The following is a 15,862-nucleotide window of genomic DNA, read 5'->3' as shown; positions in this document are numbered from 1 at the left end:
GTCTGTCAAATATACTTACATAGCTTCTAATAAGATTGGGATAAACATCTCGCAAAGTAATATTGGCTTATATTTGAGCTGCAAAAACAAATATACTTCTATCTGCTAAATATACTTACATAGTTCAAATAAAATTGGGATTAACATCTTGCAATAATATTGACTTATATTTATGCTGCAAAAAGTTGCCTGTTAAATATGCTTTTAAATTTAAATAAAAACTTCTGCCTGCTAAATATACTTACATAGTTCAAATAAGATTGGGATAAACATCTCACAATAATATTGACTTATATTTATGCTGCAAAAAATTGCCCGTTTTAATTTAAATAAAATAGGGATCTTAGTCGCACAATATGATCATATTCTGCTAAGCCAGTCACCACTTACAAGGTGTCCCATATTAGACTGGTCCTAACTCTAACCAGTTTCCACACTGCAGCAAGTCATGTCTACACAGTGTGAAGCTTTCTAGCTTATTAAGTATATCACAATTTATCTGGAACACACCTGGGCTGGGTAGCGTGCATTAACCAAAGGGGAGGGATATACTTAATAAGCTAGAAAGCTTCACATTGTGTAGACATGACTTGCTGCAGTGTGGAAACTGGTTAGAGTTAGGACCAGTCTAATATGGGACACCTTGTAAGTGGTGACTGGCTTAGCAGACTATGATCATATTGTGTGACTAAGATCCCTATTTTATTTAAATTTAAACAGGCAATTTTTTGCAGCATAAATATAAGTCAATATTATTGTGAGATGTTTATCCCAATCTTATTTGAACTATGTAAGTATATTTAGCAGACAGAAGTTTTTATTTAAATTTAAAAGCATATTTAACAGGCAACTTTTTGCAGCATAAATATAAGTCAATATTATTGCGAGATGTTAATCCCAATTTTATTTGAACTATGTAAGTATATTTAGCAGATAGAAGTATATTTGTTTTTGCAGCTCAAATATAAGCCAATATTATTGCGAGATGTTTATCCCAATCTTATTAGAAGCTATGTAAGTATATTTGACAGACAGAAGCATATACCCATGAAAGAGTGGACTTCAGTGGTTGGATGTGCACCGATACTTTTTGTTGTCTTGTAATTGTTTTGGTCACTTCGGTAGCACTCCCACAATATGTGTGCTAAGATTAAACAGTCCTTTTGTGGTGTGCTTAACCAAAAAAACCCTTTGTTATTACTAGCAATTAGCTGCAAAAGTTCACAACTCCATCAAGTGGTAAAAAAGCCATCACTTCTATTAATCAGTAACCTAGAAAAACAACACAAATAGATTTTATACAATAAAACCATAAAAGAATAATTATATACACAGTATCAGAATCTAATGATTCATTTTATGGGCAACACTTAGAAAAATATTGTTTAAAAATACACAAGATCATAAAGTAACATTCCAATCTATTTCCTTCATGCCTAGTGGAACCAGAGACTGTAGAGTGTAGTTCCAAAATGTTTATCTACACTTCAACATTCTCCGTCTATCAATACACCCACCTGGGTTTCTTGATTTGTTCTATTATTTGATATCTAAGTTGGGAAACACTATGTCCTGCCTTTAGAAAATGATTAGAGACAGGAGCCTCCCTATTACCACAGTGTATATTTGATTTGTGTTCATTTATCCTGTCTCTAACCCTTCTTGTGGATTCCCCAATATAAATTTTGGAACATGGAAATTTAATAAGGTATACAATATATTCAGAATTGCAAGTAAAAAAGCCTGGAATCTTAAATTTCCTCCCATTCAGAGGATGTAAAAAAAATCTCCTTTCATAATATTACTACAATTACAACATCCCAAACAGGGAAAACTGCTGAATTGTTATTTGGCATACTTGAAAAGCAGACAATCAAGTAAATCACTGGATGTCGCCTGGACCGGAGAGCTATGTTTAACCTTTCACTTGCGCTTAGCAGGTAAAGTCAGATGTAAAAGGCTCCCTTCAGACGGAGGATCAGGCATGCTACGGGAAGCTGCATGTGACAATGGAGATGATTGATGGGTATGCCCCTCACAGGACGGCGAGTCCTCAGAGTTTGACGGCTCAGTCGTACTAAAGGGGTTAACCTTCTTAGGCATAATAACATTGTTGATGCATATGGAACATAGTTGAGAGCGCGGGCACACCAAGGCCTACTCACAAAATAGAAAGGTATTACTATTAGGAATAGAGGGAGTACCCTCAAGCATATCAGGATCCTCCATAGCTTGCACTAACAACAGTAGGATACAAATAAATTAACTTTTTATTTCTCACAAAAACGTCACCTAGATACCCCCCCCAATGACTGGGGCACTCACCACCTCCAAGACCCAGGCAACCAGAAAAGAAGCGACCTCTCCGACAACTAGCTCGGTCAGGAAAGAGAAAACAAAATTGTGACCACACCCGGTCACGTGGTGCGCAAGGCAGGACTGCCCCTGCTATGAGAAAAAGTGTGCCAAGCTACAAGATGCGCAGCGTTCAAAGTGAAAGTAAACAACTGTATGTTCAGTTACCGCATAACAGTCTATGACCCAACAAAATAAATCTCGCACATAAGCAGCATAAATCAAAGAAACACATTTGATTAATCCCCACTGTTCAATAACCTTCCTTAAGGAGATATTAACCCATGATTCTATAAAGATAAAAGGAGTCACACTATGACCATGTCTTCAGCGATTTCAACATAAGTAAAAATTGAAACGATCTTACCAGAATCTGTGCTGTGGAACAGAAACACAGCCTCTCAAGTGTAACAGTCTTGTAACATCGCTCCTGACATGGACTTGAGTGAAGAAAGCAGACAGTGAAACTCGTCAACACTGGTTGCTTAAGGAGCTGTTAGGCAGGCTGGATGGGTTCGCAGAAAGACTCTCCCTGCATCTCCAGACTAACTTTTGTCAATGCTCTCACTGAGAGGTTGACAAGACTACTTAAAACTCCAATTCCATAACGAAAGGCATACATCCCTCCTGAGGAACAACTCCGAAATCTTCTGACACTGCTCTGCCATGCTCCTGTGATGAAAGGCAAAGAATGACTGACGGATAGGGGAAGTGGGAGAGGTATTTAAGCCTTTGGCTGGGGTGTTTTTCCCGCCTCCTGGTGGCCAGGTTCAGTATTTCCAAACAGTAAGGAATGAAGCTGTGGACTCTCCTTGTACAGAAGGAAATGAAATTATCTGGTAAGCATAATTTATGTTTTCCTTACCTGGACGATATCTTGGTTCAAGTTCCATCTTTTCCATTAGCAGAATTTCACACCAACCAACTATTGTTATTTCTTCAAAAGCATGGTTGGATGATCAATTTTCAAGAGAGATTTTTAGTTCTACAGACAAAGGTTACTTTTCTAGGTTTTCAAATAGGCTCAGTGTCCATGAGTCTTTCTTTAACAGAGCAGAGACTGTTAAGATGTGCGTCAGTTTGTCTGAACCTTCAGTGGCTCTGTGTATGGAAGTACTAGGTTTCATGATTGCAGCTTCAGATGCAATTCCATTTGCTCGTTTCCACATGAGGCCTCTTAAGCTTTGTATGCTGCGTCAATGGTGCAGAAATTATACACAGCTGTCTCAAGATATTTTTGGATCGCATTACAAGTCAGTCTCTAACTTGGTTGCTGGATCATCTGTTTATTATTCAGTGGCTTCTTTTGCTCGTCCTACCTTTGGCTGGGGAGTCTTTGCCTCCTCCTGGTGGTCAGGTTCAGTATTTCCCAACAGTAAGGCATTAAGCCGTATTAAGGAAATACAGCCATACTGTAAACTCTGATTATACACATAAGGGCACACAGAACCTTGGTAAATATTCTTGGAGCTGTAGCCAGACTAAATGGAAGAGAAACAAACTGAAAAAGCTTGTCCAGAAAAGCAAACCTGAGAAACTGGTAAAGTGTGAATAGGAACATGAAGTAAGCATCCTTTAAATCTATTGTGGAGATAAACTGACCTTGTTGAATAAAAAGGCAGAATAGTCTGAAAAGTTTCCATTCTAAAAGATGAAATCTTTTCAAGCTTGTTCATTGTTCGAAAGAAGGAAGACACTTTCAGACCAGTTCTGGATCTAAAATCTCTTTAGAGTTTTGAATAAAATCCCTTCCCCTGTTTCTGCAAAGGAACTGGAACAATCACTCCCATATCTTCAAGATCTGATAGACTGAAGAAAAGCTTGAGCTTTTACAGGATTCCTTGGAACATTGGACAGAAAAAAAAAAAAAAAATATGCTTACCTGATAATTTTCTTTTCTTCAGATAGAAAGAGTCCACAACGGCATTCATTACTTTTGGGAAATAAGAACCTGGCCACCAGGAGGAGGCAAAGACACCCCAGCCAAAGGAGGACCAGTCAATACAGTAGATTTGCATAATCAACAAATGCATGATAAGAAGACAATGCAATAGCACTTAGTCTGAACTTCAAATTAGTGGTAGATTTTTTTTAAATAAATTGCAAAGTTATGTCTATTTCCACTCCCCTTGTATCATGTGACAGCCATCAGCCAATTACAAATGCATATACCTATATGCTGTGAACTCTTGCACATGCTCAGTAGGAGCTGGTGACTCAAAAGTGTAAATATTAAAAGACTGCACATTTTGTTAATGGAAGTAAATTGGAAAGTTGTTTAAAATTGCATGCTCTATCTGAATCATGAAGTTTAATTTTGACTTGAGTGTCCCTTTAAATACTCCTCCCACTCCTCTCACCCCCCAGTCATTCTGCCGAGGAACAAGAAACAGTAGAAGAAACATCAGAGTGAAAAGGTGCCAGAAGAACAATAAATCACAGCCGCCCCCATAAAAACACGAGCTGTGGACTCTTTCCATCTGAAGAAAAGAAAATGATCAGGTAAGCAAAATTTATGTTTTTCTTCATAAATGGAAAGAGTCCACAGCTGCATTCACTACTTTTGGGAAAACAATAACCAAGCTATAAAGGACACTGAATGCCAAAATGGGAGAGTACAAAAAGCGGCCCATTCTGAAGGCACCAAACCTGAAACCACAACCCCAGAAAAAAATCCGCTTCGTCCGAAGCCAGAAACATTTGAAAAAGAAAACACGGATCCAAGGACACCAACCCCCAGATAGTCCACAAGCCGAACTAGAGCCCGCAAACGGACGCAACTGAGCCAACACTCCTCCAGAAGATACCATCACCCAAAGGACGAACCTCAACCACACACCCCTTCATAGAAAGGGAGACAACAGAAAACTCCCAAAAGGAGAGGATATGGAGGAATAACAAGATTCCCAGAAAACCTTAAACAGGGTGCAATAAAATCCAAATAAAAGTGGAACCCAAAAAAGCGAACCACGCTCACAGGGACCCCAATGCTTCCCGAAACAAGGGAAGGCAATGCCCATACCCCGACAGTAATGAACCACAAGGTTGGATTGGCAAACAGAACAGAGAAGCAAATTTCTCTGAAAAAAATCAGAGCAATTGCCTCAAATAAACAACTGAAACCAAGTCCCAAAATATTCTCACCAACATGTGCGATAACCCCAGAGAAGCAGCCTCTGAGCACCAAACGCAGCCGTCATACCAAGATGACAAAAAAAAAAAAAAGAAACACTTGCAGGCAAGTAAAAAGTAGCCGAAGATAGAGTAACATCCACAAACTAGTGGGTACACTCACGGTATCCAAGGCCAACAAACATAGCCGGGCAACAAGAAGCCCAGAACCTCAAACAAAGTCTCTCCAGACCTCCACAAACCGAGGAGACACCATTCATCTCAGATCCTAGTCCACACCGGAGCAGTCCAAGAAACAGGACTAAAATACAAGGGAACAAATGGGCCCCAACCACCAGCCCCCATAGAAAGAAAGGGCAGAAAAGGATGACCCCAGACACCCCAACAGAGCTCGGAAGACCTACAAACAGATACTTCAAAGGAAGATCCCCAAAGAGATAGGTGGAAAAGTCTTATGAATCTAGCCCGACACTCTATGGCAGACTCCACATAGCACCCACAACAGGCACTCCAAAGGAGAACCTATAAATATAAGCGGAACTATGTGGTCCAGAATGGAAGCTGCAAAATCACAGACAGAAAGGAACAATCCCAGAAAGAGAATAACCCTCTTAACAGGACAACCTGTCCACCCTCCTACGCACAGGGCAGGGCAACATCTTCCAGAGAGAGGAAACCTCACCTCTAAGGAAAGCAAGACAACCCACCTCAAGGGAAGGGCACAAAAAAGGATGGCACACACGCTCACAAGGCGCCCCTGATGACCATATAAAAGGAACTCTCCAAAATAAAAAAAGCACATACCCTCAAGAACAAGACAGGCCGCAAGGAGCTGGCCGCTGCTAGTAGCACAACTAGCAAGACCATAAGAAATAGTGCACGTTAACTGGAGAATAAGGGCTTCCGGACCAGACATAGAAAAATAAAAATTTCCTAAAAGAAGTCCAAGCCCCAATTGTGTAGACAAACAATACCCCAGGGAACACCTGAAGAAAAAACAGACTACACCAGGAAGTAAGACCAACCCGTAGAATGGGTCGAAGACTCACACAAAAAATCCCAACCCAAGGGGAAGAGACCACCCCGTACAGAAGTCCAACTCCAAAGAGCAATAGGGCACGCCAGAACTGAGAAGATCCTAAGCCCAACAGGCTATAATACCCACACTTCCATAACCGAGGGGAAAACATCAGGGACAAAGTCACCCGAAGAGCGAGTCAATAAGGCTAGGCCTCAAAATCTCCTCAGAGTACCAACCCAGAGGACAACATCCAGGGAAGGCAAATGCATAGCATTTCTATCCCAGAAACAACCCCTAGACATAGCTAGGATAAGAAAAATAGCTATTATCCCAATAAGGAACGCAAACTCCCAGAAAAAGGAGTCCGCAAGGCCCTCCCAAATGGTGGCCTCAACCACAAAGGAGAAAATATACCCAGACCAGAGATCTCGACCCTAAGGAAGAGTCCCCAAAAAGGAACAAGACCACCCAAAACGGCGGCAAAGAGGTCCAAAACCTCCAATCCTCAACCCACGCAGGGAAGGAAAAACACTCAATCCCGAAGAATCGGAACCTACAGAGTGGACTGACTTAAACTCCACAGAGTCCCAAACAAACAGCTCAGAGTCGATGAGGACTGAACAAGTCCCCCATGTCCCACGGACCCGCAGATCCTAACAGAATGCTTAGTTGAAACTTGTAAAAACAAGATAATAAACACAAACGGTAATGCAAGCACTCAGCGCCAAAACTGGACCTGCCAGGCAGACAGGCAGAATTTTGGCCTCGAGCCATAAGGAGCTGAGGAGATACACAACCCCAGGAAGGGAGAATCATTGACAAACAGAGGACTAACGCGTCCCCAGAACAACGTCCGTAGAAGTAACCAGTGTGATCATCAAATCGCGAGCATCAATTCCAGAAGAGAGAATTCCCAAAGGAATATAAAAAAAACATGAGCTTATAAAATCAAATAAAAAACATCCTAACCGGATTAAAAGAAAAGAAAAGGCAACCCGTAGGTTAATGCTCAATGACAACAGACACACCCGCAGGACCAGCCCAAAGGAACCCTACCCGACCAAGCTCAGGATAGGAAAAGATACTCAAATCAGATTATAAAAAGATTACTTCATCCCCTTATAATTAATTCTGAGAGCTATTCGGAGAGGAAGACCCAGAACCCCTATATCCATTAAAGATGAAATCATCCAAAAACACCAGAATATGCCGTAGCAGAATACGAAGGCGTGCCAGTCTGTAACGAAAAGCACAGCACACCTCCACCAGAGCCTCAGGACCAGTCGCTCCCCCGGATAACTGAACAGGCCATCCCATGTCTAGGGAACCCGGGTTGACGGAACACAAAATCAATCTTAAGCAGACATCTGGAAGCTGTAGATGTGCCAATGCCATAAGAATTTGGATACGAAAATGTGCCGCAACCTCCGGAGGGAACAAACCACCCTCCAGGTAAGGATAATTATAATATGGATCACCTGCACGTGTAGCAACAGAAAGTGCTAGGGAACTCGCCACTCAAGGGACAGAACCCCCAGAGGCGGATGGCTCAGCGACCCCTTGATTCCCTGGTCCCGAGGAATTGGGCCCATTAGAACAGCCTTTGGAACATAACCGACTGTCATGCGTCATCTGGGCCGGTTTGTATTCGTCACAATAAGTAGAATCTGAATCAGAGACCACTTGAATCTCAACATCAGAGTCCTCCATAACTGGGAATGAATACAAAAAGTTTGGACTAAATTAGACAAATCTAAATGGCTGGGGCAATCACCACCTCCTAGCACCAGACACCAGCGGGCCAGAATCTTTCCGTCGCCACACGGTCAAGAATGCGGAATGGGAGAGGCAAAAACGTGACCACGTCCGGTCACAAGTTAGGCCGTACAGTCCAAAAATAGCGCGCCCGACCGTTAAGGCTGCGTCACTACTAAGGCCGTTATGTTCCACAAGGCCTCAAGCCAAAGTAACACTACACATAAGCAGGTCGAATCACATAAACATGATTTTAAAAAAAACCCTGTTCAATAACCCCCCCTTAGGAGATATTAACCCTTGATTCCAAGATACAAAAGGAGCCTCACTGAGACCCTAAGTTATAGTTAGTCCCGCAAGGTGGTAGCCTCTAGGGAAAAACATAAGTAATACAATACATTCATGAGAAAGTAAAATGAAACGATCTTACCAGAATCTACGCCGTGGAACAGGAACATGGCCCTTCAAGTGTGACAGATAGTAGCATCGCCTCTGCCATGGACTTGAGAGAAGAAAAGCAGGCAGCGAAACTCGTCAACACTGATTGCTTGTGGAGCTGTTAATACGAGTCGGGATGTTTCGCAGAAAGACTCTCCCTGCATCTCCGGACTCTAACTTTCATCCATGCTCTCACTAAGAGGCTGATAGGACTACTTAAAACTCCAGTCCCATGCCGAAGAGTACTACCCTCCATAAGAGACTATTGAAAACTTCTGACACTTCTCTGCCAACCTCCTGGGACGAAAGGCAAAGAATGACTGAGGATGAGGGGAGTGGGAGGAGTATTTAAGCCTTTGGTTGGGGTGTCTTTGCCTCCTCCATGTGGCCAGGTTCTTATTTCCCAAAAGTAATGAATGCAGCTGTAGACTATTTCCATTTATGAAGAAAAACCTTCCTTTGGGAGTACTTGTTCTAAATCCAATTCGATATCCCTGAGAAACAACATTCTGAACCCAGGGAATCTGGGACAGAATGAAACCAAGCCTCCTGAAAGAGGCTTAATCTGTCCACTACCAGAACCTCTGGGTTGGGGGCCGCAGCAGCATGCGGTTTTAGAAGGGACGGATTTCTTACCAGCTTAGACTTGTTCCAGTTGGCATTAGGTCACCAGAGTGAACCAGAGGAACCTGGATTTTGAACAAAGGAGACAATTTTCTGATCCTTATTCTGACGAAAAGAACAAAAACAGATTAGAATCTTTGGATTTTTCTTTAGACTTTCTGTCCGGTGGAAGAAAAGCTCCTTTACCCCCCGTAATAGTAGGAATAATAAAATCTAAATCAGACCCATATAAATTATTTCCCTGAAAGAAAAGAGAATCTAGATTTAGACACCATATCAGCAGACCAGGATTTAAGACACAAGGCCCTCCTGGCAAGAAAGATATGCTTTTGACATTAATCTTTATAATATCAAACACAGGATCACAAATAAAAGAATTGGCATTCTGAAGCAAACCCAATAGATTTGCACTAACAGGGTCATCAGAAAACTGCTCTGAAAGACTAAACAACCATTAGGTAGAAGCAGCAGCCACATCAGCAATAGAAATAGCTGGTCTGAGAATATAACCAGCATGTAAAAAGGCTATGAAAAGATACTAACTTTCTGTCTAAAGGGTCTTTATAAGAAGTACTGTCTTCTAAAGGAATAGTAGTATGTTTAGCCAGAGTGGAAATGTCCCCATCCACCTTGGGAACAGTTTCCCCATAACTCTAGATTAGAAGGAGGTAAAGGATATAATTTTTTAGACCTTGCAGAAGGATAAAAAAAAACACAACTGGCTTAGACCATTCCCTAGCAATCATGTCAGAGACAGCATCAGGCACAGGAAAAACCTCAGGGAGATTAATAATACCACTAAAGTAATTAAGACCTCTTTTAAAAGAGAAAGAGTGTGTTCAACTTTAAACAACAAAGAGGAAATATCAGGTTTGACTTCAGTTGAGGAATCCTCAGAGAAAACTTCACCATCTGAAGATACAACAGTATCCCTGGGCTCAAGGCACATAGCACTTGTAGAAGGTAAAATCTGAAATTACCTTTTACGCTTATTTGAAGGCAGGAGAGCAGCCAACACCTCAGAGACCACAGCCTTGATAAAAAATGTCATGGCAGGAGGCACTACTGAAGCATTAACTGGCAATTAACAAAGAGAAGATGCATTAGTACCCAAAGAAACAGCATTAGATTGATCTGTATGCATTAACAAATCTAAACATGAGCCACATAAATAAGATGAAGAGGTCACCAGCTTCTTTTTACAATAAGCACATCTAATAATGGTAGAAAGGCGTTCAGGAGAGTCAGTTTATTGGGTAGATTTAGGGACAGAACCCTGCTGCTCCATTATAGCATATGACAAAGCAATGCAATAAACACTATAAAACCCCTTTAAAAAGCTCTTGAGGAAAGGAAACCATTTACCCCCACCTAAGTACCTTTGACAGAAATAATGCACGTTAAGCCGAGCTAAAAGGACAAGAACAGGAGAAAACATTACCTCCAAATGCGCCAAACAACTGACAGATTGAATGAAATAGAGCGCGCCAAAAACCCAACGTGCACATAGCTGAAAGATCTGTCCCAGTGCCATATATAATAAAATATATAGAAACTTTTTTTTTTTTTAAATAAAAAATTGCCCATAATATAGCTAAATGAGTGTCTACATGTTTTTTAAAAAAAATAAAAAATTATATATATATATATATATATATATATATATATATATATATATATATATATATATATATATATATATATATATACACACATATATATATATATACATACACACACACACACATATATATACATATAGTTACCAATAGACACTCGTCCACTGTCATTTAAGTAGTAGACAGCCAAAACCAGTAATGAAACATATCGGCAGAGGTTATGGAATAGGAGTATTTTATAGATCCATAAAGGAGGAAGAAGACACCTCCCTGCGACTAATTACAGAGAGTTTATGAAAGATTTCCCATGAGCTGAAACAATAGAATCATAAGCCATACCCCAAATATATCCCTCAACAAGAACTGTACTCTGAGGGGAAACCGGGCCTCAACATAAAATGAAAAACTTTTTCCTTGAAAAATCACATGCACAACTTTATTCTTCAACTACCTCCAGCGGAGACAAAGTAAAGACTGAGTTATGTGTGAGGGGTTTTAGAGGGCTCTTGGGGTTTGGGAATCTTTGCCCTTTCCTAGTGGTAGAGAAGAGTAATTACTAGCGCTGCGGAATCTGTTGGCGCTCTACAAATAACCGATAATAATAATAATAATAACAACGAGTAATGGGATGAAAGAAAGAAAGTATATTAATATAACTGTGTTGGTTATGTAAAACTGTGAAATGGGTAATAAAGAGATTATCTATCTTTTTAAACAATAACAATTTGGGAGTCCCTTTAAGTTATATAATTTGAGCTCAGGACAACAAGAAAGCAGACATAACCTCACAGACCCACAGAAACATTTTCAACAAGATAACAGAACAGTGGTGGCATCCAGAAGTGGATGTAATGGCTCCTATCAACAATCATCATGTACATCAGGTCATCAGTTGACTTCCAATGGAAGTGGATGCTTTTTCTCAGATGTGGGAATTTAAAAGTGATTAATTTCATTGTGGAATCAGGAAGGAACAAGCTAAATTCATTATAAAGGTTTCCTCTCTGCATAAGGAGACTTTGGTACCATTTCTTAGACAACTTGAAACATAAAGCACCTTGAATAATAATGGTGTTTTCATGAATTATAAATTACATCAATGACCAATATTTCATTCCTGTCCACAGGGTGCTGGGTGCCGTAGCAGCTGTAGTTCCAGCTACAGTAAACAAAACGTATGCAAAGAGCAAATCTACCAATTAAGCTTCCTATAAAATCTAGAATTATTCAAAATAATCTCCAACATCTAATATTCAATTATGTCATATCTTAGAATTCTATCAGTAAGGCTTAATTTTTTGCACTTTGAAAGTACACGTTTTTGCTGTCTTGGCCATTATATTAAATGGATGCAAGAACCCTTGGTCAAGCCTAAGATTTGTGACAAAATGTACAGCATACAAGAAAAAAAAATCTGTCCAGAACAAATGCCAATACAGTTATTAACAGTCTTTTGTGAAAAACAAAAAAGAATATGCTTTTCTGTTCTTTTATATGCATCATAGAAAACATTTGCTTTCCATGTCTATTTGAAGGGGCTGATTGTCAAAATGTGGCTATTTCCAGGAGTACCACCTATATCTTTAATTAAGTACAACAAATCCATGACATAGCAAAATTACACTATTGAAATATCTTGAGACAACAATCTGCAATTATTATTAATATGTACTGTTATACACATCAGTCTTATAAAACAAAAGTATTACTTTGTGAAACTGAACTAAACAAATACCTTTCGAAGAAGTCCTGCATGGACGTTGATAAGCTCATTGTGCTTTTCCTTCAATTTATTGTAACGTAATTCAGTCGCCTGCACTTTCTCTAAAAAAAGTTGGAAAAAAAATAAAATAAATTCAACTACAATATTCTAAATTTAAAACATCTATATTCGCCTGGATACCTGTTGAATCTGTGTTTACAACGTGGAATTTCACATTACAACCCCAGAGACATATAAATGAAAGAGACAGATGTTTGCCTTCTTCATACAACACCTCTAAAAGCTCTTATTAAGGTAAACCACAAATGAATCTGAAGTGAGGTAGCAAAAACGCATGGCTGTGCCGCCAGTGTTTAACCGTTTGAGTGCTGATCCATTTCACACCCTGTTGGTCCTCATTGCATTTAAAGACAAATTTCAACTTTTTTGTGAATTACCCAATAAATTAAACCTCTTTTTTCAACAGATAAAGTACTTAGTTGCAGAAATATAATGTAGAAGAAGAAATGACTGCACTGAGGGGTTTTTTTGTCCCTCATTGCATTTCCCCTCTTTCCAGAAAGTTACCTTGCTCCATGTAATTTCATTGTGCACATACATGGTGACATGACAGGGATTTCCACCAGCAACCATGAACACACAAACAAAATGTTAGCAAAGTTCTTCCCAGGCACACCATCTGGCTGAATTTACTGACCACCCAGCTAAAATGTACGTCAATATTCATTTAAAATGAACGAAGATTATTATTTTTAATATTTGTTGCATAAATTAACTTTAAACCAATTTATATTAAATTATGTCATTTTCACATAGGTGCCGTAACATTTCTAAATAACAGAAATTTTCACATAGGTGCCGTAACATTTCTAAATAACAGAAAATAGTAAAATATTGCATTGCAAACACCCGGTTACTTCCTATGTCACTCGGACAGCAACATTTTCTGTAGAGATTACTGATAAGATAGGAAATTCAATTTACAGCAGCAAATAAAAACAACCATGAATATTGCACTGCAAATCAGGATTTCTCTCACATGCACATTTTTACAACTGTGCATGTGAATATCTTGAAGAGTAATTCCCCATGCAACCAAGAAACCTTATTTACATAGACCTACTTTCTGATTCTACAAAAAGTGTCTGGGTCTTGTCACTTTCCAGCTTTTGCTTTTTTAGCTTCTCCAACTCATCCCGCAATTGCTCATTATCAACAAGAGCTTTCTGCTTCTGTTTACGCTGCTCCTCTATTTCAGCCTCCAAAGTGTTAATTTGACCTTTCAGCTGCATGATGTACTTTTGAGCCTGTGAATGTATAAAAAATAAAAAAACAGTGGCAAAAATCACCATATAAAAATATAATTTTATTTTTAACATTATTTAATAGCAAACACCAAAGAGTGACAAAAGGCTACATGTATTTTTGCGACCATCTGATTGGATTGACAAGATACTGTGGTAGTCTCTAAGACCAGATCTAACCTATTCCAATCACACACAAAAACTAAAATTCACTAACAATACAGTTTTAGTAACACTAGACTGGACTCACCAATCACACCTGTAGTTGAAAATTATATGCAGTAAACACCCCATACACAATGACTGTGGCACTGTAGTGGAATGAAAATATACTGACAGCTAGAGATTTCAGGGATGAAACTAGAATCCGATTTTTTACTTCTGATAAATCAGTCTCTACATATTTAAGTTGATAACATACTCTGTACTGTTGGGTATACAGCATGTCAACATTTGGAATTAGGTATAAACTTCCTCAGAACTCTCTTCCCATAAATACTCTCATTCTCGCAGTCTATATTTAGAAGCAGTCTGGAGAAAGAAAGAGAAGGAACCCTGAAAAAACATAATTTATGCTTACCTGATAAATTTATTTCTCTTGTAGTGTATCCAGTCCACGGATCATCCATTACTTGTGGGATATTCTCCTTCCCAACAGGAAGTTGCAAGAGGATCACCCAAGCAGAGCTGCTATATAGCTCCTCCCCTAACTGTCATATCCAGTCATTTGACCGAAAACAAACAGAGAAAGGAGAAACCATAGGGTGCAGTGGTGACTGTAGTTTAATTAAAATTTAGATCTGCCTTAAAAGGACAGGGCGGGCCGTGGACTGGATACACTACAAGAGAAATAAATTTATCAGGTAAGCATAAATTATGTTTTCTCTTGTTAAGTGTATCCAGTTCACGGATCATCCATTACTTGTGGGATACCAATACCAAAGCTAAAGTACACGGATGATGGGAGGGACAAGGCAGGATTAAGCGGAAGGAACCACTGCCCGAAGAACCTTTCTCCCAAAAACAGCCTCCGAAGAAGCAAAAGTATCAAATTTGTAAAATTTTTAAAAAGTGTGAAGGGAAGACCAAGTCGCAGCCTTGCAAATCTGTTCAACAGAGGCCTCATTTTTGAAGGCCCATGTGGAAGCCACAGCTTTAGTAGAATGAGCTGTAATCCTTTCAGGGAGCTGCTGTCCAGCAGTCTCATAGGCTAGGCGTATTACGCTCCGAAGCCAAAAGGACAGAGAGGTTGCCGAAGCTTTTTGACCTCTCCTCTGTCCAGAGTAAACGACAAACAGGGAAGATGTTTGACGAAAATCCTTAGTAGCTTGTAAGTAAAACTTCAAGGCACGGACTACGTCCAGATTATGTAAAAGACGTTCCTTCTTTGAAGGAGGATTAGGACACAATGATGGAACAACAATCTCTTGATTGATATTCTTGTTAGAAACCACCTTAGGTAAAAACCCAGGTTTGGTACGCAGAACTACCTTATCTGCATGAAAAATCAGATAAGAAGAATCACATTGTAAGGCAGATAGCTCAGGGACTCTCCGAACCAAGGAAATAGCCATCAAAAACAGAACTTTCCAAGATAAAAGTTTAATATCAATGGAATGAAGGGGTTCAAACGGAACTCCTTGAAGAACTTTAAGAACCAAGTTTAAGCTCCACGGAGGAGCAACAGGTTTAAACACAGGCTTAATTCTAACCAAAGCCTGGCAAAATGCCTGAACGTCTGGAACCTCTGCCAGACGCTTGTGCAAAAGAATAGACAGAGCAGAAATCTGTCCCTTTAAGGAACTAGATGATAATCCTTTGTCCAAGCCCTCTTGGAGAAAAGACAATATTCTAGGAATCCTAACCTTACTCCATGAGTAATTCTTGGATT

General features: G+C 39.7%; 1 protein-coding gene across 2 annotated transcripts in view; it reads right to left on the bottom strand.

Annotated features, from left to right (window-relative positions):
* HIP1R (huntingtin interacting protein 1 related) overlaps positions 1 to 15,862 on the bottom strand; it is a 533,463-nt gene that overhangs the window by 224,539 nt on the left and 293,062 nt on the right. For both annotated transcript variants that reach the window (XM_053701777.1, XM_053701776.1), the window contains 2 exons: positions 13,791 to 13,974; positions 12,680 to 12,768 (listed from right to left, as the gene is read on the bottom strand). In XM_053701777.1, the coding sequence (XP_053557752.1) occupies positions 12,680 to 12,768; positions 13,791 to 13,974 (273 nt within the window). The remainder of the gene's footprint in view (positions 1 to 12,679; positions 12,769 to 13,790; positions 13,975 to 15,862) is intronic.

Source organism: Bombina bombina, chromosome 2 (assembly GCF_027579735.1).
Source record: "Bombina bombina isolate aBomBom1 chromosome 2, aBomBom1.pri, whole genome shotgun sequence".
Taxonomy (NCBI): domain Eukaryota; kingdom Metazoa; phylum Chordata; class Amphibia; order Anura; family Bombinatoridae; genus Bombina; species Bombina bombina.
This window is presented reverse-complemented; position numbering and strand designations above follow the sequence as displayed.